The sequence below is a fragment of the Polypterus senegalus genome, chromosome 1 (assembly GCF_016835505.1).
Source record: "Polypterus senegalus isolate Bchr_013 chromosome 1, ASM1683550v1, whole genome shotgun sequence".
Taxonomy (NCBI): Eukaryota; Metazoa; Chordata; class Cladistia; order Polypteriformes; family Polypteridae; genus Polypterus; species Polypterus senegalus.
This window is the reverse complement of record NC_053154.1, coordinates 283,607,270-283,630,107: the sequence shown is the minus strand read 5'-3', so window position 1 is coordinate 283,630,107 and position 22,838 is coordinate 283,607,270. Positions and strand designations below refer to the sequence as shown.

The window sequence follows — 22,838 nt, the reverse complement described above, 5'->3', positions numbered from 1 at the left end:
GAAATTTTATATAAAGCGATACTCCTCTATCTCACAACTGAAGAAAACTGGACTTGAGAAGTGCGCTGCACTTGAGAAACCTCTGCTTTTTTGGATGTCATTTGTTGGCATTCATGTACAGTCTTAGGAGCAACCATCCAGTCAGCACACTGGTTGAGAAACAAAAGCCTAACTCAATTTTAGGCTTAAAATCATTACTAGATAGTTCTGAATATTACATTTAATGTAAAAACCTGCACAGGCTCTTCATTTTTAAACATGTTTCATAAACCTTACGATCAAGAAATCAATCAGAAATTGGACACATGTTGATTTGTAACATTGAGGCAAACAAACAAGCACACATTTTATTCAATTGCCAAAGTTGCTGTTGTTTTATTTGCTTTGGAATAAAAGAGAGAAAGAAGGAAACAAAGAATCCAAAATGTTCCAGTTTAAATGGATTCAAGTCAAATGAATGTTAGTAATATTCCAGTTCACAAAATTTCAGTCTCAATTTACATAATACAAGGTGCTTGGCATTTACAGTAATAAATATAGTCAGTTGGGACAGTGTTATTCCTTTGCTGGCAGGAGTGTCAGCTTTGTTTTGAAATACAGTGGCATTTCAGTGGACTGCTGGCCTGAGACATTTGCAGGTTAATGTCTTTGGGTAAGACGGGGCAACTTGCATTGACCTAAACCTTTTAACTTTACCTAAGCCTACACTGCTGTTCACAAGCTATGACAATGTGGGAAGGACGAAATGATAAACAAACAGAACATTACATTGTAATAGTATCTTCCACTTTGTTTTATTGCTTATTTTTACCATAGATGCTCTGCTCAATATACTAATTGAAAAAATGATACTCCAGCAACTGGTTCCCTATCAGCGCTGTCCATAGCTGCTGAATGATTATTTTGCAAAGTGAAACATAGCAGCCGGCGTTTCAGGGGAAGTGAAAATGCCGATATTTGAATATATATGCCCTCTGAAAATAGACCACGAGAGTTGTTGCCACTTGTTGGCTGCCTACATTTCAAATGCATAATCAAATCAATGGTACTGCAAAAGGGATAATTTCAAGCATGACCTACAGGTCACTACTTGATCCTTCAAGACAGAAACATATGAAGTAAAGTTGACATCATTTTAAAAAATACACAGAAGTAAGAAAAAAACCACCTGGCCCAAAACGGTCATTAGCTTTGCTCCAGTTCCTGTATGCTGCAAAACAGGCTCACACTAACCTCTCGTTTTGTGTTTTAATTCGAATGACCTGGTGGCAGTGCGTGAAGAAGGAAGTTGTCTTTGCAGAGAGAAATTAGAACATAAATGTTCAAATGAAGCATAAGCAACATCTTCTGTGTTGGGACTAGCCTAAGGCACTGGTCTGTTGGATATGCACTAAATTTCCATAAACCCTTTTCCTAAATTCCTTTTCCCACTCTGTATGGAATTAATGTGCATTTTCCAATCAACAGAACGGTTCTGCAAGATAAGATTGCACCATTTGGACACACTCTGGTAAAACCCATCATTTGAAAAAGTTAAAATGCTCAATATCGAAAAGCTCTCTTTCATTTCTGTGCCCACAGAAAGCAGAGCTGGATAGCACCTTAGATAAATGTATCCTGAAAGCAGTAAGCATACTGTCCATAACATGAATTGAAAAAGAAATATAATAATTAAAGTATGATCACAACTCACAAATAGAGAAAAAATAGCAAATCCCTTCAGTAAGAGAAGTGGTTCTATACATTTCCAAAGTAAAATTATTATACCAGCACTCCAAATTCCTACCTACCATGTCCATGCAAAGACTAAATTTAGCTCCTTGGCTTCTGGATGCATTTCGTAATTCTTCTGTTCTTTTTTTTTTGTTTTTTTGACATATAAGAAGTCACATAAAAAGGGAGGAATTGGCTGAAAAGTTACTTTTGTGGGCGTCCATCATTTCATTTTGAAGTTTTCTGGCAGCCAATCAAACTTCATTTTATATTGTATATATACAGCAGCTTTACAAACCCCATCCCACCCACCCTCCCTCCCACCCATTTACAGTTAGATAACACACAATGAACAGAGTTTTGAAGCAAGACAAGATTGAAAACACAACTGGATTTGCAATCTAGCTACAAAGTCATTTTCACAAACCATGCTTTCACAGTGCTGGGCAGAAAAGAATAAAAATAAAACATTTCAGTAGCACTGTTAATCTTGTAAAGTCTTTTTTATACAAAAATACAGTTTATAAAACAAAATGACATAGCAAACTCCCTATAATTTTTACTTACAAAAAAATAAAATAAAAACACACAAAACCAGTATCTTTAGATGCCCTTTACTGGTAGACACTCTTTTAGTGGTAGATGTGGGGAGGGTCAGTAATTATCATGTTACTAATTTTCTATTGCCTTCTTCTAAACAAAGTGATCACCTTGGTAGTACTAATGGCACAACATTTTTAACATGTGCCATATTGACTTTTCAGCTTGCTTGGTGGTTCTATATTATCCTGAGTATGTGGGGTGACTGGTGTGTTGGTACATTAATATGTGTGACCCTGTTGGCATTCTGAGTGGGGCTGTTTTACAGTATGTGTGGCACATGATGTGGCTGGAATATCCTCTTTATCCTATACTACTGTACAGCAGTGTCAGAAAAATGAATGGATGGCTCCTCCCACACCCTAAAAACATGCACAATAAAATGGCCCTGATGTGAGTAAGTGAACAAATGCTTGCCCTGTGATGGACTAGCATCCCATTTAGGGTTAGTTCATGTCTTGCACTTTACACAGTAGATAAGTGGGCACTAAAAAAGTCTTAATGAATTGTTCCTTGCATAATCCAAAGAGATTACATTAAACTGACTGTGCCCTGTGAAGGGACAGTGGCTCATCTAGGGCCGTTTGCTAGGATACACTTTGGCTCCCTGTAACCCTGCTTGAAATACAGTTTATGTTTTTTTTTTTTTAATATACCTGAATGACACTTTTAGATCTGAAGTTCAAACAAGGCTCGAGACTGAAAAATACAAGTATGACTGTAGATTTTTCATTATTATTACAAATGGTCCCAGACAACCTCTTATAAAACACGAAATATTCTGCGTGTAGTTACATGAATTGTAAAGCCAGGTTACAGACTGGCACCACTGCACCACCATGTGGCATGTAGACTTATTTGAAAAGCTACTGAGTATGCTATTAATTAATATTCACAATTTTTAAAAAAAATTTTTAAAAACTCTTGTATTATCTTAAATATAGTTCCATATAAAAGTAAACCTTATGCTGCAATATATTACTATGTTTTTTACTTAGTAATGTTAAATGGCACTAGATTCTGTTCTCCAGTGAGAAAAAAGTATTAGATTCTATTTTGTGGGACGTGGCCTTTAATTCCAGGGACATATGCAATTCAAGTAACCAAATACCGGTAGGCAAAATGGTATTAAATAATACACTTATTTTTAATTCTCCTATTTTTTTTCTGTAAAGCACTTATATATAACATGAATGTTAATTTTTAATAGCTGTCAGACATACCTTTCTGAACAGCTATATTATTTTACACATTATTAGCTTCAAAATGTTCATGAGGTTCTACCAGTAAAGTTCAGCTTTATAAGGGCAGTTACAATATGAAGTAGAAATAAAAGGAATAAAAAGAAGCCATTTCCATTCAAAGCCTTTACATATAACAGCACACAAATGAAAGATCATATGTATTGTTTCTTGGAATAAATGATGTGTGTTTCCTCATTGCTAATTATGATGTTTGCAAATGAGGGTGCCCCTCTGTTTAGATGAAAGCCAAGCAGATTGACTTAATAATATATATTTATATTGGTTTTTGCTTCATTTAAGTTGCCACAAAAAATTCTACATGTATATAACAATATTCTAGTGATAGTATTGTTTTGCTCATAAATAAGACATGCACTGAATTGTTTAGAAGAGTTTTGCCTTTTTCTTCATTTCGTTGCGTTTCCAGAGAGGTAACCTGTCAAATTCCTGGATTGTCATTCCAAAAATATCAAAGAAAACATCTGGAGCCAAATGTCTCTGAAAACCGAAAAACAAGCATTAGTCTGAATGATAGATTGTTTTGCATCTGTTTTTACTTTTTTCTTGGTACCAAAAAATAAAACAAATTATTAAATACTTAAACTTGCAGTAATTAAATTAATGTTCAAATGTTATTTGAACAGTCCCTTAAAGTAATTTATCTCTTTTTCTCTGATACTGTTACATGTAAGGGAGATTTTTTTCACATGGTACTTATTTTTGTTGAATATTTGAATGTATAAATTCAACAACTATAGACAGCCATCAAAAATGCATGCTCCCAAGAATGATGTCCACCTTAGTAGTTTCTTCAACCTTGATGGTTGCCCTAACAGTCAATTACATCCATCCAAAATCCATATAATTTAACCCACTCCATGAAATGCACAGTTAATAAATCATTATATTAAAATGATGCTGGAGAACTAGAGGACTGAACCAAATCAAACAGATGGAAGCTTTTGATAACAAGTGACTAAAAGATGTAGAAATATGGATTACATAAATACATTGGATGGCCATGAAGTTGTAGAAAAGGACAGAAGAACAAGTGCCAAACCATAATTAGTGTCAAAACAACATGGCAATATATCTTCTGCAAATTATTGTGTCAATCTGTGATTAACATGGTAAACAGGATGAAGAATAGCTACAACAGTCATTAGTGCATAAATATATCACCAAGCTATTTTACAATTCGCCTACTCCAGTAACCGTAGAAAAGGAGCATGAAGAAATGTAAATGTAGTGATGGCAACATTGAAAAGTCTAGGGTTATTAATAAAAAGTAAGTTGTCTGTCTTGATCCGATGATTGCGTACGACTGCATGAATACAGGAGAAGAAAAACAGAATGCAGTAGAATAGTTATCTGGTCAGAACTGCAAGTAAATTGCAGAAAAAATGTTAATTGAAAGGCACACCTTAGTGCCATCAACAACAACAATTAGAAAGTTCTAAATATCCAGAATTCAACCTGTGTGAGATACAATGTGACTAAACATTTCATAAAGTTGCGACATCTTAAAAGCTATACTAAAAGGCAGGGAAATGCACAAAGAGTGACACAGTTTGTCAAGTCCCTACTCCTTTCCCTCACTGGCCAAGTGCCCCCTTAGCAACATGCCTAATTATATCAAGCTAGGCTACTGTTTATAATCCCATATGGAAATACAGCGTAAACTATATGATAATTATTACTATTAATTATACAAAAATAAAGAAAAATATTTGTGTGCTGCTCTTATTGGTTTGTATTATGTTATGATGTGGAAGGTTGCTGTAATGTCTTTATATAAGGTGCAAATATTTAATTTACTTGTAAAACTAGGTCTTCTTGTCGACTTGTTACAGTTATTAGACACTCTCCACTATCAAAAATATTATAGATTAATAAAACAACTATTTTTTAACAGTTTAAAACATTTTATGCCTATCAACTCAAACACACTGCAAACAAGAAAAATTTCCTCAAACTGGAAACATCTGTAAGAATGCATTTCCGTGTCTGCATGTTTGTATACCTACTGTAAGAGGAAAAGAGATAAAGTGATTTGGCTCAGTCAGGTCAGCTCTGTTACAGAGCTAAGGGTGTTTCATTAAGCACACACCTGTAAAAAGATAAGCGCCAAAGCAATGCTATTTAAAAATAAATTTAAAATAGTCTATTGCTAATTTAGTGTTTACAACACTGTTTCAATTGGTGAACATTAATGTCACGTTGCTTGTATACTCAGCAACTACTGAACAAAGTTTTTCCAAACTCAAATATGATTTAAGTCTAAACTAAATAAAAAATTTGATAAAAATGACACTCTGATCTTATGTCTCTGGTGACAGAGAAAGACATTACTGTTAACAAGGCTGAAGACATTTCAATGTATCAAAACTTAAGATCCCAAAGGAAGATTCTGCTATAAAACCCAAAACCTGACAACACCTAGAAAGCAAAGGAGTAATATTATTTTTGCTTTGTTTTTGTTACACACAGGTCTTAATATATATAATATACTGTATATACTGTAACAAATCCACATTGCACTACATGGCTCTGAAAAATAATTCAATGGACATGTCTAGAGGCTGTCATGCATGCACGTCTGGGGACCACCTTCTTCACTCTGGTAAAATAAGCTGTTCTATCCTGGGATGAAAGGGTGTTGGTGCTAATATTATCCTTTCCTTCCTCCTCCGATGCCCAAGGAGGACGACTGTCCCTACCCTGCCACCCAGAGAAAGCTCCACTCCTTCTGGTCACAGCCCTATAAATCCGGCCCATTCCTGTGAGGTTGTGTCAGATGTCAAACTGACACTAGTGAAGGACAGGGCTCTCGAAGTCTTGTCCTTGTGTTTGACACTTATTTGTTTGAGCCATTTGTCATCTGCCTTTTTTGTGTCTATTAAAGGAGATTACCGGAGTGGTGCCTTAACCTTTTCATTTCAAGTTATTGCTATCTGGGCCACCATTTCAAGGCTTATTAAATATCTGACCCACAAAAGGCACTTAATGAAAAGAAAATAATATGAACTCTTTTTTATTTCAAATCCTAGATTAGAAATCTTTTATTTTCTCTTTTATCTTATTATGATGTGTTATACTGTATTAGGAGAATAAAGTATTTGCACATTAGATTAGGGTGTAGTGTCTTTTTTGATAACGTAACATATTCACCAAAATCCAGCAGTTATAGGATGTTCAGGGAAAGCCCAGATAATGGGTTAAATCACAGCAGTGTAAGGAAATTAGTGATGCCCATGGCAGAATTGTGGGAATCTTTCAAGAAAATAAACAAAACATTTTTGCAAGGGTTTAAGCTGGCAGAAAGGGATAATGAAAGAGGATTTACCTGTGACTTAAATAAATAAATGTCACTCCGTATATAACATTAAAATGAGACACAAACAGTGCATTGTAGGTCAAGGAAGAAAGTGCAAAAATGAATTCCATAAGACATGTTGAATAATGGAGCAAAATGTTCACATTAGTCTTCATGTTCAACAGCGCAAAACAAAGTGAATGCTGAAGACAGAAATAAAACTTATGGGACTGAAGAGATTAAGGGCTAGTCCTGTTCTTTAATTTCTTAATGCAATCATATACTTGATGAGCTGAGAGTTTTCTCTTGTATTTCATGATAATAAAACCACTGATCTATACTGTTATATACATAAGAGTGTATAAAATGTTTTGCTAGGCTAACTTTTTGGCTTACATATACCACAGACATTTTGTTGACAGGTTTGTTAACTTGTAGTGTGTAGTTTGAGGAGCAGACAATGATTTACTATAAACATATACACTCCTGTCTGTCCTTTTTCTTATGAAAAAAAAATAAAAGACATAGACTGTGCTCTTTAAAGAGAAAAATGTATTAAATACTTGATTAGGAATGTTTCAAAACTCTTCTGATGGTCATTAATGTTTGTTTTCTATGATTTATCTGCACTGAACCCACTCTTTTAATAGGTGCAATGGTAAACATAACACCCTATGAGTTTACTATAAATGATCTATCAAAGGGGAAGTAGTATATATAATACAATTTTATTATCCTCAGTCCACAAATGCCTAGTCAGAGTTGTACACTGGGGTTTCCTCTTTGTCTTAAAACAGTTTCCTGTGCAAAGGATACAGAAGTTATGGACAACTGAAGCACAGTTACAAGAGATTCCCTTTGTAGATCTTTGATTGGACGTGGAATTTGTGCATAGTTTAACAGTGCGGCGCTGAATTTTCTAGGGGCGCTGCGAAAACTTTTGTAAAATATTTAAAATTGTTACTGTTTTTGAACTTTTGGTTGATTAAAAATATTTTATGTTGGAAAAACAGATAACGGAACACTTACAGAAATGAAGTCTTAGGCCGGAGTTATACTTCACGCGATGCGACGCATGCTGCAGCGGACGCTCCTGCTACGCAAGCGCTGTAGTGTTCATACTTTACGTAAATCTGGAGGAATCCACCAGGTGGCAGTGCGAGATATTATCACGGTGAGAACATGTTCGGCTTCTCTGTGTTGTGAATTGCCTAGAATACCTATTAAATTCTGATGACACCTTACCGCAATATCTGTGAAAAGGATGTTTATTGATTAATTTCATCAATTCAGGGATGTGTCCATTACAGCAAGCATTGGGCACAAGTGAGAAACAGTCCCTTGACGAGGCCTCAGCTCAAGCACACACATACACTAGCGTCATTTTAGCGGCTCCAGATCCCCAAATCTGCATATCTTTGGAAGGAAACGGAGCACAGTGTGGAATACAAGCATTTTTTTCTCAGTGGTTCAAATACTGTATAACGCTATACATTATGTTGCTGCTGTTAAGTTGCAAAAATAAAAAACACGGTGAAAACGTGTATTATGTGATTAAAGTGGAAATTTCGGCTTTAATCTTGAAATGTCCAGTTTAACCTCGTAGTTTACTTTATTATTAAAGCAGACCGTCGTAAACGTCATCCCAGTTTTTAATCGCTACGAGCTTCTTGGACCTGACTGCAGCGGAAAGCAGCAATAGATCACCACACAGAACAAATTAAATATATGATATTCCAACTCTCTGCACATTTAGAATCTTTAGATTTATACTTGATATCACTTTCATGATGAAATGCATTAAAGTGTGTATATTACATTTTACATATAATTTCGTTTAAATAATGAATACTGTTAATTACACACATGAGGGTGACACAGTGGCGGAGCAATAGCACTGCTGTCTCGCAGGGAGTTATGTTGCTGGTATTTCCAGCTTGTATTCCACACTGTGCTCCGGTTTCCTTCCAAAGATATGCAGAATTGGGGATCTGGTGCCGCTAAAATGACGCTAGTGTATGTGTGTGCTTTCACCTTGCGATGAGCTGAGGCCTCATCAAGGGACTGTTTCTCACTCGTGCCCAATGCTTGCTGGAATGGACACATCCCTGAATTGATGGATTTAATCAATAAACATAATTTTCAGAGATATTGCTGTAAGGTGTCATCAGAATTTAATAGGTGTTCTAGGCAATTCACAACACAGAGAAGCCGAACATGTTCTCACCGTGATAATATCTTGTACTGCCACCTGGTGGATTCCTCCAGATTTCCGTAAAGTACGCGCGCAAGTATGAACACTACAACGCTTGCGTAGCAGGAGCGTCCGCTGCAGCATGTGTCGCGTCGCGTGAAGTATAACTCCAGCCTAAAAAACACGAGAGACTTCAAATGACTGACAAGGAACTGCGCGTCTGTATTTCGAAAACTGATCCTCGCATCAATCTCATATGTGCTGAAAAACAATCTCAACGTTCACATTAATTAAATTTAAGATTTATCCGTTGATTCCTTTATTAATAAAATGTCTTTCAAACTTGTAAAATTAACTGTTTTTATTGGTGATTGTCCATATATTGTGTCGTCGTGACTTTATTTATGGGCAGTCCCTCAGGTGCGCCGCGAAAGAAAATTCTTGGACTCGAAAAAGGTTGCCTTTCACTGGTTTAACATCTAGTGGGCATATGCTACTTCTTGTGAATTTGTTAAATATCTTTTTTCTCTATGGCATTTGGTAATTTTCCTTAAGAAAAGCAACGTTTTTCCTCACTCTTCAAATTCTTTTCACACGTATTTACGTGGTTTTCTAATTTATTGTAATGTCCGCAACTAAAATGTTTGTTACATTTCACTTACTAACCACCATTTCCTCCTCCAAAAACAACAGCTGCAGTGTACCTATTTGTCTACCTATCTGTCTTATTTTACCTCCAGTCTAGTTCGATCCACATCTCTTGGCAGTTTGGCTCGCCCCCTGTTGGTGACCATAAGCATTTCATATGGATATACCTGAAACACAAAAATGTATTCCTTCAGAAAATAATAATTACAACAAAATTAAATTAAAAAGGAAAGAATTATTGAAATATATACAAATTCAACAGCAATGGCATTAAAGATTCATATTGAATTAATTCCTTTATGTATTTGCTGAGCTCCCACTTTGTAATGAATCTAAAAATGCTACCAAAGGTCATTCATTTACAACTACTACTTACACAGTGATGCAGTGGTCAGGGTTGTTACAGGAACAATGGCTTCGTTTCCTGCTGTGGTTTCTGGCTGTGTGGAGTTTTCATGTTCTCTGTATATTTCCTGATACTAAGTATTTCACGTCATGTATAAAAAGTTGAGCATATACAAATAATTTTGGATAATTATGCATACAGTATATGGATTAAAAATGGAGGGGCACATCTGTTGTTCAACCAGTCGAGGCAGGTACAAGTCACTCTCTTTTAAGGTCACTACACTGGCTCCTTGTAGCAGTATGTAATCAGTGGATCAAAACCTATTAATATGAACACACTTTTAAGCTCCTATACTCCTTCTCACCCTCTCAGGTCTGTGGATGAACTGCATCTGGTGGTGCCACCTCTACGTGGCATCAAATCTCAATTTAGAAACTTTTTACGTGCAGCTCTATCTGATAGAATGAGATGCCAACCTCCATTCGGACAGCTGCTCCCTCAAAATTTTAAGGAACATTTGAAGACTCTCTTGTTTTATGAATTTCTGTCTAATTGATTATGGCTATGTTAGGTTCTTGTAACTAAATAAGTGTAACCAGCTTGTTTTTTGTTCTGTGCCTCTAACTTGTGATGAACAATTTTGTAACCTTGTCCTATAACATTTGTTTTAAAACAGTCCCCTTTACTCGATTATGTTGACGTCACTTGTAAGTCGCTTTGAATAAAAAGTGTCAGCTAAGCTAGTAAATACAGTATATAGCTGCTCTATACTGATGGGAGAGTTTTTAGATGTATATATGAATGGGCCTTGTGATGGACTGATGTTTTATCAATGGTTGCTTCCTGTCCACTCTGATGCTATTATTTATTGCTATTGCAGAAAAATTAGAACATTTTGTCTGATTAATACATATTACAAATATGGAATTTTTTATTTACATAAGAACATAACAAGTTTGGCAAATGAGACAAGTCAGTTCAGTCCATCAATTTTTGTTTGGTTAGCTAATAGCCGAACTGTCCCTATATATCAATGAACTAGTTTGACATTTTTAACGTTTCTGCTTCAACTGTAAGACTTTATAGTTTGTTTCAGATTCCAACAATTATTTGTGTAAAGCACTGCTTCCCGGCTTGAATGAACGTCTCTTTAATTTACTGAGCCATAATTCCATGCAGAATTCTGCAGAATCAATTTTATCATACCCCTGAGAATTTGGAGACACTCAGCTTCCTCTGCTTAAGACTAAACAGGTCTAATTCCCTTAGCCTGTCAGAGTAGGACAAGCCATTTAGTTCTAGGATGTACATAGCTGCTGTCCTATAGTTTCTAGAGCTACCGTGTCTTTTTATGTGGTGTGCCAAATAAACTTGTATATATTACTCCAGAAACAAACATGACATCTTTTGATATATGGTCAATTAATTTTAGAATATAACCTAATTGTTTATTTTTACTTTTATTTCTCCTTCAAATTATCACAATGATAAGAATTCTGTATTACCACAAACACCTAAATCCTTTTTCATAGTTTGCTTCCTGTTTTTAAGCATAATCCATATTGCATTTCTGTCTATTTAATTAATGTTCCTTATGCCTTTCAGTAGCACTTTTACACTTACTATTTGTTTTAAAGGACTGTTTAAAAGGGTTACTATTACATGCTTTTTTATTTTTGTTTCAAAAGAAAATTATACGTGCTTTGCCTTGTATAGAATAAATGCTGCATTTTTTTTTGTTTTCAAAACATTTATAAAACTAAGTAGTCAAGGCAAAATGTAAGCTGCAGATTTATTTTTGGTCACATAAGCTACTCATTTCATAATTTATTTGCACATAGAGAGGGTGATAAAACCGAACTGGAGGAAATAGAATACTTGCTTTGGGCTCCAACATATTGGGCATTGACACTCCTCTGTCCATCCTGGCAACGGGTACATGTCCATCCTGGATAGGCTAAAGAATTGAAAAATATGTTATTTGATACACCACAGGTAGTTCTTCTTGATTAATACCTTTTATAACACAGAGAAAATAAAAAAAATGTTTAAGATAGCAATGTTAAAATACACTTCTCTGATATTTGAAGATGTCTAAGTAAAATGCTTAAAACATTTACTAATGACCAATGTTTAATGTCAAAGTGTTACACAAGGAAGATGAGGACATAATTTGAAATAAATTGTGCCCTTGTTTGTTGGTAAATTTAATAACATAATAACAGATACCACTATATGCTAGCATACACTTTGTTGCACTTAATCCTGTGTAGACTCTGTGCCAATTTCAACATCATTAGTTTCAAGTGTATATAAAAAATGTTGGCTGTGGAAGAAAGGTGTCCAGCAATTTTGGATTACAACTCACATTTGTGCAAAAATGTTCATGTACCGGGTTTATTACTAATTGTCTACTACCCTCTACCTTCAAACACTTAGAGAACAAAAATTAATTAAAGGAATAATTACCTGAAGCACAGAATTTTAGCTATTCAATACAGCTTCTTCTAAACAGTGTTTAGCAGTATTCATATACATTTTCACATAAGCAGATTTGCATCTCCATATACTGATAGTGCATGTATATGTGCAAAAAAGTGAAGTCACTTTTATATACCATACCTGAAAATCTGAAAGACATAAGAACAAAAAAACAAATTAGTACATACAATTAAATTCATTTTGGAAATGCAACAGATTTATTTATTGCTAATTTGTGTTAAATTACTGAAATGTTTGTCAATGCCTTTTTGTCCAGTTCCACTGAAAAGTCTTAAAGGCATGTAAAAAACTGTAGGATTCTTCTGATGAATTCAAGAAGAACATTAGAAATTTTTACTGATGAGATGAAACCTTATAGTACATCTGTATTTACTCATTCATGTTTGTATTGTTATTACATTGTAGTAAGGGACATGATGGGCAGGTTAGAAAAGACTGACATTACCAAGTCAGTAAAGATAATATACAATAATCCCTGCAACATGTCCTTGGATTTGTCCTGTAATGTCCTCCCTAGTGATCTAAGAAGATGCCTCATTTCTGTTTTCCTCAAAATGTGTCAGCTGAGGTATATATTTAACACAACACATCTAGTCAAAAACAAGACCCAGAAATGCATACTCCTTCACTCAAAAATCCAAATATTTTTAAATTCACATTTCAAATGTCCCTGGTTATCACAGTAGGTCAAGATCAACAAATAGCATTATCATCTGCAAACAACACTGATGGTGCCCTTAAGCCATAAAAATATGTGGTCTTACAACCCTGAGGTTTCCTTAATAATCAATCTCTGAAATTATATGTACCTAAATTTAATACCTCAAAATATTCAGAGTATTAGAGAGATTGCTTGTTGTAAATTGAATCTTTTCATACAGAAGCTTCCACTAGGATTCTTAATAAATCTTCACAAACTATTTGTGCCTTACTGTCTGCAGACTCCAACTCGCCACCCAGAGAATGTTTTATAGATTTCAGGTTTAAATAATATAATTGCTGTGTATGACAACTCAGTACTTAGATTGCTGTCTTGGCACAAGCTCATCAAAATCATTACTTTTCAGGTAATGTACAACCATAATCCACTTTCAACGTATGCATTAAACACCACTCAGTAGTTAACTGGTACACTTTTGAGAACTTTACCCATTTTGTGGTACTCCAACCCGCTAGATCCTAACTACAGTGAAAGCTTTTCTCCCTGGGAAATATACTGTAGATACATTAAGGGGGACTAGTCACTCAATGGGAAAATCTTCATCCTGGGCCTTGAGTATATTCCCTAGGTGACCACAGACCTCTCATTATGGACAACTCCAGAGATAGAGAGAGTCTACTCACAATGAGTATGTCTGTTTATTCTTTTACTTAATGTGTGAATTCAAGATCCTTTTCTGCCAAACAATTCATAGTCCACTTCTACAAACAAATTTCCTCCTCCACGTTCCATTTTCACATTTGATGCTGCCTTGGTGTTACAGAAAACACATACTTTTTCTTTGTGATTTTAAAGTTAGTTAATCACTGGTGTCCCTAACTGTACAGTATAATGGTTCTTCTACTGCTACAATGAACTCTGTGGATTTATAATCCTTTGAGTGGCGCCCAGTTTCAGATAAATTCTAATATAACAAAGTTATATTGAAAGCAAGTTAAAAGTTAGGACATTTACAGTAATTAAATACATAATTAAGCAAAAGCACATTTTCTGTCAAATAATTTTGTTTTGGAAGTCTATCCATTGACCTGTTTTTCTAGTCAAAAGCCAACCGTGAATGAGTGCCAGGTGTAAAAAACATTATTAACTTTTTTGTTTTACCTCTGAGACCTCCGCTCACATCCCCATAGCTGTTGTACTGAGTGAAATCTGTTGACTGTGGCTAGGAGACAAAGAAATAATATTACAATTATTTTAAAGAAATAATATGAAAACTGACTTTACTCAATTTTTTTCCAGAAAATATTAATGGGAAGAGTTAAATACGGTACACGTTTCACTTTTGAATATTTCATCTTTGTGGGCTCAAGAACTGATGTCTTAGGTACAACAATAAAATGATTTTTGCAAAATGATAAAAAATAGTCACAAATGTGGCAGCCCACTTCAGTCTGCCAAATGAGAATGAATGACCAGAAAACTTGAGAATTTTCTCTAAACTCCATAGCCTAAAAAGTCATTGTTTTGGCTTACCAACTTGAAGGTGTGTTGTGAATCTCATGGAGTGACAAATATATAGATTTTTCATGAAATTTGATCTACATAATAAAGATTATCTACAACAACAATCTTCACTAAACATCCAGCACTGTTTGGATGCATATTATTCAGGTAAACTCATGGTTAATGTTAAAGCAGCTTACAGTATGTTAATAATTTATCAAATTATTCAGTAATTCATCTTCTAACCTGACTTTTTCCAATGTAGTCATGGGGTATACTGATTCTCATTATTATCAAATTATTTAATTTTATATTTATGAATTCCAGCACTGTAATAAGCATTATTACAAATTTGGTTATACGGGATTGGAAGAGGACTATGAAGCCCAACCATATATCACTTATTTTTAAGTCACTGCATTTTCTTTGAATATCTTTGGTCTAATTTATTTAATAGCCCCCAGTTAAATCAACGATGAGGCTATTCAAATGACAGATTTTGCTAGTTTCCTGCTTAAAAATCAAAGCTTGGTAATCATTATGAATTGTTATTTAACCTTTTCTATTCTGTTTCAGTTCTCAATATCTTGATGTTGCTACTGCTACTTTTCCAGACAACTCCTCATGTCCATGGAATGAGACATCAGAGTAAATGGAAACCTTAGCAATTAATGGTGATGGACATTAGATCAGACTATATACTTTTTCTTTAGTTTATACAAATTATCAACATCAGCAATAACTTGTATAATGGGGGTGGAGTAGTCAGCCAAAAGACCGTAGACCCCCCAGAAATGAATTAACAGTAAGACTGCTGTCAACTAGAAATTCTTTTTCATTGCTGTACTGTACTGGTAGCTGACCATGTCTCAGTTCTTATGCTAATTGGAATTTACACTACTATAATATTACTTGTCTTTAACCAATTGCATATTTTTTTATTTTACTGATTGTTTAATTTAAATCATTATGTATGCAAATGCAAGGTTGTGTGCTTTAGAATTATTGTATCGTAGGTGTAAATATTTTTAAGCACTCAGTGTTATCTCAGTGAATATATACTCTGTGTTATATATGCTATATATGATTAAAGCTGAATTTAATTGAAAAAAATACTTAATTATATTAAAATTATATATAAGCATAAACACAAAACATTACACCTTTTCCTTGTTATTTCTTGCCAAATTGCCATTTGGTGCAGCTTGCACATATGATGCACTGTCACCACAGCATGTAGGCTAAACCCATCAATGAAGTTCTTTAAACAGGTGATGTAACTTTCTTAATAGTGCATTTTAGTTAATAGATAACATTTTTAAGAACTTCTGAATAATAAGCCACTGAGCAAACATTAAAGTCCAATCAAGAGAGCCATAAGATTTTTTTTTTTTTTCAGAATGTGATTATTTGTCACCTTACCCTGTGCAGCCCATTTCTTCCATATCCAGGAAGTGAAGATGTTTTGGATGTAGAGGCATTGAGATCTATAACAGAAAAGACTAAATATTAAAGACAGATTTCACTAATGAATTATCATGCTGACAGAAGGAAATTCATGTCTTTTTCTTATTCATAAGAAGGTATTTCTTCTTTTTCTTTATTTAATGAAAACACATTTTAAAGTGTGCTTAGGAGTGGTGAGTTTGACAAAGAGCAACACAGAATCAAACCTGGCTGTGTAGTGAGCCAAATAATGTTCCTTGCACAGATATCTGGGTGTTTTGTAGAACTGGAGAAGTCTTATGGCTATGCAGCCCATAATATCTTTTAGAAATTGCTGCCACAGTGTGAGGTTTTGGGTCCACTGCTGTTTATCATTTGCATCCTACATTTGCAGAGCAAACATGTTGTGTATGCACATTTGCCTTTAAGTATGATTAGATAGATAGATAGATAGATACTTTAATAGATAGATACTTTATTAATCCCAAGGGGAAATTCACAGATGTTATTAATGTTATTAATTAATGTAATTAATACATCGGAGGAGAACTTGGCTATTCTAAATACAATAGCTGCTTTAGCGTTGTTACTCTCACTGCATCTTCTTTGTCTTCTTTCAGCTGCTCCCGTTAGGTGTTGCCACAGCGGATCATCTTTTTCCATATTACTCTCACTGCACCACTCGGAGTATTTATATTACTGTATCTGAGTGGGGAATCACAGCTGTACAGCAGCTGACTGGAAAGAGAATTATCGGTATATAGCATCAAGCATACGCTGCCTCAGCCATGCTGTCTATTGAACTGCTCTCACATGGCAAAGGCTTCAGAGCCTTTCCTGTACGGACCTCGTGGTTCAGAAACAGTTTTATCCCAAGAACTATAAATGCACTCAATCAGTCCATCAAGTGCTCTTTGTAGAACTGTTTGTACTTATAAGTACAATTACCTCACTGTAAACTTGCGATACAGTTAAAATATTGCACAACCTCAGCCACTTTATAAAGCGTGTATTTACATATGATGACGATATCATTTTTAAGATGAAATGCAGCAAAATATGTTTATTATATTATACAGATAAAACTTTAACTTCATTTAAATAATCTATATTGTTAATAATTAAACATGTTAGGACATGGTGCCACAGCGCTAGCGAGGCGCTGGCACTCCATTGACAGATTGTTCCTGCCTCGCGCTGTATTCTTGCTGGTGCTCGCGAGACACTGGAAGGAATGATGGATGGAATAATTAAACACATACTACGAAGATATTTCAATGTTCCTTAAAAGTTTTGAAGAATCGGTGTTCTAAGCTTACAGATGGCTTAACATCTATTATAGAGCTGATTGTGTGGCGATTGGGTATGTGGAGAAAGAAAAGTAAGGACAGGAATTGGGGGTTAGTACGTTTGAAAGAGGCAGTACTGCTACAATAAAGTATTTCATCGAAGGTCGCGCATGGCGCAGCAAGTATCTTGCGTGAGACATGAACAATCACTGTGCCACTGTGTTCCCATATTTAATAACATGCTTTAACTCCTATCATCATGAAAATGATATTACATATACATCTCAGTATTTTAATTATTCAGAGAACTGTATTATTATGAATGTAATGAATTCTGTGTCCTGTTGGAGGAAGAGAAAGCCTAGAAGCACGTAGTGATCAAATACAAAACAAAGCATTTAATGTGCTACTTTAGTTACAATGGGATTTGAGAAACTAGTAAATTAAATGATTTTAAGATGAAGTTTATGATGTTCTACTTTAATGACAAAATAAACTACATGATTAAAGTGGAAATTTTGAGATTAAAGTTGACATTTCGTGCTTTTTTCCCCGCTGTGTGCCTTTTTTTTTTCTCTCTGTACCCTAATAAGCTTTCATATGACACTCAGACGGTGGGCTACGATCACCTTGATCAACTTCCTTTTGTTGTTTATTCCAATGTTTAAACCAACAAATAGTAAGTTTTTCCTTGCCTCCATATTCAAAGAAGCGTAATTCTGGGAGGAGTTGGGGCGGGACAGCAGGCGTGTGCACGTGCATTACTTTTCATGCTGACCGAGATTTATGGAGTGGAAGAACGTGGAAGTTGGCGTTTGCTCAGATTTATGCATCTGGATTTTTTTGTGCGTAAGCATATTTCTGCTTTTGTCCGCACACCATGTTACAGTGTGAATTCTACACACGCCATTATGCATGAGGCCCCTGGTCTGTCTATTTTGGAAAGCTGCTACCATAACCCAGACAAGGATGAGTGTATTGAGAATGAAGTGATTAATTACGTCTATTCTCTGTCCGTTTTCCAAACCTGGTGTTTCATTTAGTTTCCTTTGCATTGTTTACTTTATAGAGTATATTTAATGGTGAACCCAATTTTGAAGCAGTCCTTCATCTTTAAAAAATTAGGAACATTGAGAAAGGGGTGTAGTTAATATTGCACAGTCAGATAATGACAGGAATTGAAATCATCCCTAGAACAAACTCTACGTCACCTCATTATTTCTCATACCTGACTTGTAGGAGTTAGCATATGTGACATCACAGCGATGAGAAGAAAGACTCCTTGAGTATCTGTCTCGATTCATCTCTTTTTCCATTTCTTCCTTTAAAATTAATTTACCTAAGCCCGACTGGATCTGAAATATCAAGATCAGCTGTCTGAGTTGCAATTTTATTAAAACGAGAAACAGAGGCAGCACAAGTATTCAATCTATCAAACTTAGACTATATATATATATATATACTGTATATATATATATACTTTAAATGTATATATATTTATGGAAGCAAAGGTCTGTGATATAGTTTGTATATTTGTAGCTAGAGATCCACAAAGGGAAAAAATAAGTCACTTGAATATCTTAAAATAGTTTTTTATTTATAGGTTTTTGACAGTTTACCAGGTGTCATCATCAGAGGAAAATGATTAAACATGTAGGAATCAAAGGTAATATACTGTATATCAGGTGAAGGGTGGGGCTGAAAGGGAGGTTGTAAGGGGGATTAATAAGGTGTGGTTCAGAATGTGTTATTCATAAAGTCTCTTTTATTGTTTGGGTGTTCTTTTTAAGCCTGCATATGTTGTGTTCAAGTCCAAGTGTCTGTTAATGGTGTTTTCATTAGAGAGACCAGCGCCTTCTGAATCTCGCCTTATTAATTCACCACCACCCCTTACAACCTCCCCATCCACCCCCACCCTTCACCTGCTATATATTGCCTTTGATTCCTGTATGTCTAATCATTTTCCACTGATGATGACACCTGGTAGGTTGTCGAAAGACATGACTTATTTTCTCCCTTTGGGTATATAAACTTGGTAGTTTGTTTCATAATCCTACAACCCTTTAAATGAAGAAGTACTTCCTGGTTTTTGTTTTGAATGTAAATTTACTTTTCCCATAATTTCTGCTAAATTCCTTAAATATGTAATTCATTGAAAGAATTCTACTGGATCTGTTTTACTGATATCTTTGAGAATTAGTAAAATACATGTGTACTTGCACATAAATTCACACACACACAATATTAAAATAAAGCAGCTAAACAGTTTCTATTATTGCTACCCACTCATATTATAGAGATTAGAATTTCATATACATTGTATGTGGGTAAACTAAACCAAGAAAAGTACATCTTGTTGTACAATACAAGGACTGGATTATCATAATAGAGGACATAAATTAACTTTTACAAAATCTTATTTGTGTACATTCTCTTATATTGCTCCACTGTGTATTTGCTTCTTAGGATTAACGTTAAAAAAACCAAATGCATTACTGAAATATATATTCACAATATTATGTTTATTTGGGGCTACTTGCAAATGTACTGCTAAATGTCATGTTACTGTTTTAAAATGATGTGTTTGCAGAAATATTTTTGAAGGGCTATATGAAATTTGGAGATTGGGCAGGCTGTGATTGGCTCCAGCAGACCCCCATGACCCTGTAGTTAGGATATAGCGGGTTGGATAATGGATGGATAGAGATTGGGCATGTGTTATAGTAATGATTCCGTAACTTTAAATTCTTCAGAGGATATTTTGCTGCTGTATATAAGATACAAACTGGAAAAGCTGTTAGCCATAGTTATTAAACTTCAGATTTTTTATTTATTCACTATCATTGCAAAGCTACATGATAAAATGCACAGACCTCACAGAAAAATGTACTGCATACTTAAAACAATTGTTGAGGTGGAGGAGTGCTTGCAATTGAAGATTGGATGTCACTGGAATCTAGTGTAGTATGAACATATTAGAAATGGGCACTGGCCTTAAACTACCTGGTACAAAATCTAGTGCATTTCTACATATATCAAATAATAAGTAGGGTGGCATTACCCTGTATCCTCCCATGAGATGAACCAAACATAAAACCAAAGGTATCATTTTGGAATAATGTTAGATTAGAACCTTGTTGAGGTGTTCCTCTTGAATCTGTCTGCGTTTTTGTATTTCTTCCTCTTCTTCTTCTCGTGACCTGCGCCGTGAATCTGATCCTGAACAGTTCGTAAATATATTAACAATAAACATACATATACACAGGTTGATCATAACTCTTCTTTGTAAAAAATATATTTTATTTATTTTAAGGATTATATTACAATATGCAAATTACAAGTTAGTAACACATATATCTTATTCAAAACATATCACATACTCTTCTCTCCCCTACATATCTAGGACCTTAACATTTTAACATTTATCATTGTAAATTAATTGGTTATTTTTTCGAATTAATAGTACTGCAATGAAGATGTTACAGACTTCATAGTGACACTAGAAACAATTAAACATGTATTTATTTTGAAAGAATACTAGATGAAAAATAACACAATGAAAGACTGTACTATGAGATACAATAAAATGTCAATTGTGAGAGCTATAACAAAAATAGGTAAATCCAGACACCTTTTGGATTATACCATAAAAGACAGACACTGAAAATGGTAAATGTAGAATATGTAAAAAAAAGCCTGTTTGTAAGTCATATTTGAAATTTGGAATCTTTTGCAATTAACACTGTTTATTCCAATATCTAATGGTGGAATTCACACCTTTGCTGAAATCCCAATGATGTAAATTTCTGCCACGGTAATTATTTATCCACTCATTTTAGGAAAAAAGAATTTCCAGGCATCTTCAGCTTACAAGTTTTTATTGTGCAGTATTTGATCTTTTACTGTGGTTTAATACTATACCTATGGCAGCAAGTGAGGGAGGGCAAGGCCAGTAGTCTGTCTCAATCTTTGGTGTGTCTTCAGGGTTTGGAGCGTGGGCTGCTGGGAACTTGGCAGACTTGATGATATCTTCTGTAGACTTGCTTTGCACTGCCAGGGCAGCTGAATCTAAATTAGCAATCAGGGAACTTGACTATGAGTTCAGATGTATATTTATTAGCAGCTAGGAATACAATATTTCATTAGCTTCATATTTCAACACTTATACAGTATAAAATATTAAATTTAGCAATTGATGAATTAGTTTTAGGGCATGTTAATTTTCCATTCCTTTCCAATACAGTATATTTTTATATTCAGCACCAGGTGAGTTAGAGATTCTTTTCATTTTAATATTTGTTTTTTTATCCATTTAAAGTTTTATGGTATTGCTCCATTCCCTGGAGTCTAACAGTGAAAAGATTATCTTCCCCGTTCCAAACACAGAATGTGTGCAGTTCTTGTAGGATGCTTTACCAGTCACCAGAGACATATCTTTAAAGGCAGTTCTGTTTTCCATTTTTTTAAATAAACCCTGAAAGTTAAAGTAACATGCCATGTTACTGTAGCTTTAAAATAACTAATGTTTTCAGAAGCTTTAGAATAGAATGATATTTATACTTTGTCTAATGACACATTCGTATTTAAATGATTAAATGAATATTGCTATGAAATATAAATATAATAAAGGTTACTGAAATTTAAGTTAGCAAAGCATGGAGTATTACAATTAATTTCTGATCAATAAAGAAAAGTGGTTGTCAAGTTGTGGGCAACATGGCATATCCAGCCTTCTGTAAACTTTTAACCTGGCCTGTTTGATTCATATAAGTGTGCAACCATATAGTTACTTAAGGCCACTGTTGGTTAAGGGTACGCAACAACAGTGCATTAATTTTTTTAATATAGGAGTAGGAGTAAAGTTGGACCTTTTGTATAATGTATGTAAAATTAGTTTCTGAAATAAAAAAGCAGAAATAATAGGTAAAGTTTACTGTTTTTGTTTTTTTTTATAAACTGCTTAAGTTAAAACAACTAATCACAGAGTGGCCTTGATAGAGAATGCCATTATATTGTAGTTGTTTGCAATATCTAAAAATGAAATTCTGTCAGATTATTTGGAGCCTCTTTTATATAATTTGTTGGTGTAACCCTCTACTGGGATATCTTGGACTTAGACTTTTTTCTTATAAACTTTTCCTGAAGTTTAAGATCTAAAGCTGCTGGATTTAATCAAGAGTTGTACAGTATATGAAAAATACACTTTATTGTGGCTGGTGGTCATTTATAATAGAAAATATATACCAATTTTATAATTATCACATCAAATATGACAGACAGGATCTACCATGAAACCGAGCACTGCGTTGATGACTTTCAAGCTATAAAAGTTGCTTACACTGAGTCCTATTAGGGTATCAGAAATGTTATTTC

General features: G+C 34.5%; 1 protein-coding gene across 29 annotated transcripts in view; it reads right to left on the bottom strand.

The window, feature by feature from the left end:
* Window positions 1-205: 205 nt before the first annotated feature.
* ablim1b (actin binding LIM protein 1b) overlaps window positions 206-22,838 on the bottom strand; it is a 513,083-nt gene continuing 490,450 nt past the window's right edge. For 13 of the 29 annotated variants that reach the window (XM_039775700.1, XM_039775709.1, XM_039775681.1 and 10 more), the window contains 9 exons: window positions 21,387-21,533; window positions 20,599-20,684; window positions 18,694-18,820; window positions 16,153-16,217; window positions 14,389-14,449; window positions 12,687-12,694; window positions 11,947-12,021; window positions 9,802-9,882; window positions 206-4,055 (listed from right to left, as the gene is read on the bottom strand). In XM_039775700.1, the coding sequence (XP_039631634.1) occupies window positions 3,942-4,055; window positions 9,802-9,882; window positions 11,947-12,021; window positions 12,687-12,694; window positions 14,389-14,449; window positions 16,153-16,217; window positions 18,694-18,820; window positions 20,599-20,684; window positions 21,387-21,533 (764 nt within the window). In that variant the 3' untranslated portion in view covers window positions 206-3,941. The remainder of the gene's footprint in view (window positions 4,056-9,801; window positions 9,883-11,946; window positions 12,022-12,686; window positions 12,695-14,388; window positions 14,450-16,152; window positions 16,218-18,693; window positions 18,821-20,598; window positions 20,685-21,386; window positions 21,534-22,838) is intronic. The other 16 variants (XM_039775715.1, XM_039775752.1, XM_039775795.1 and 13 more) reach the window with 3 other exon arrangements.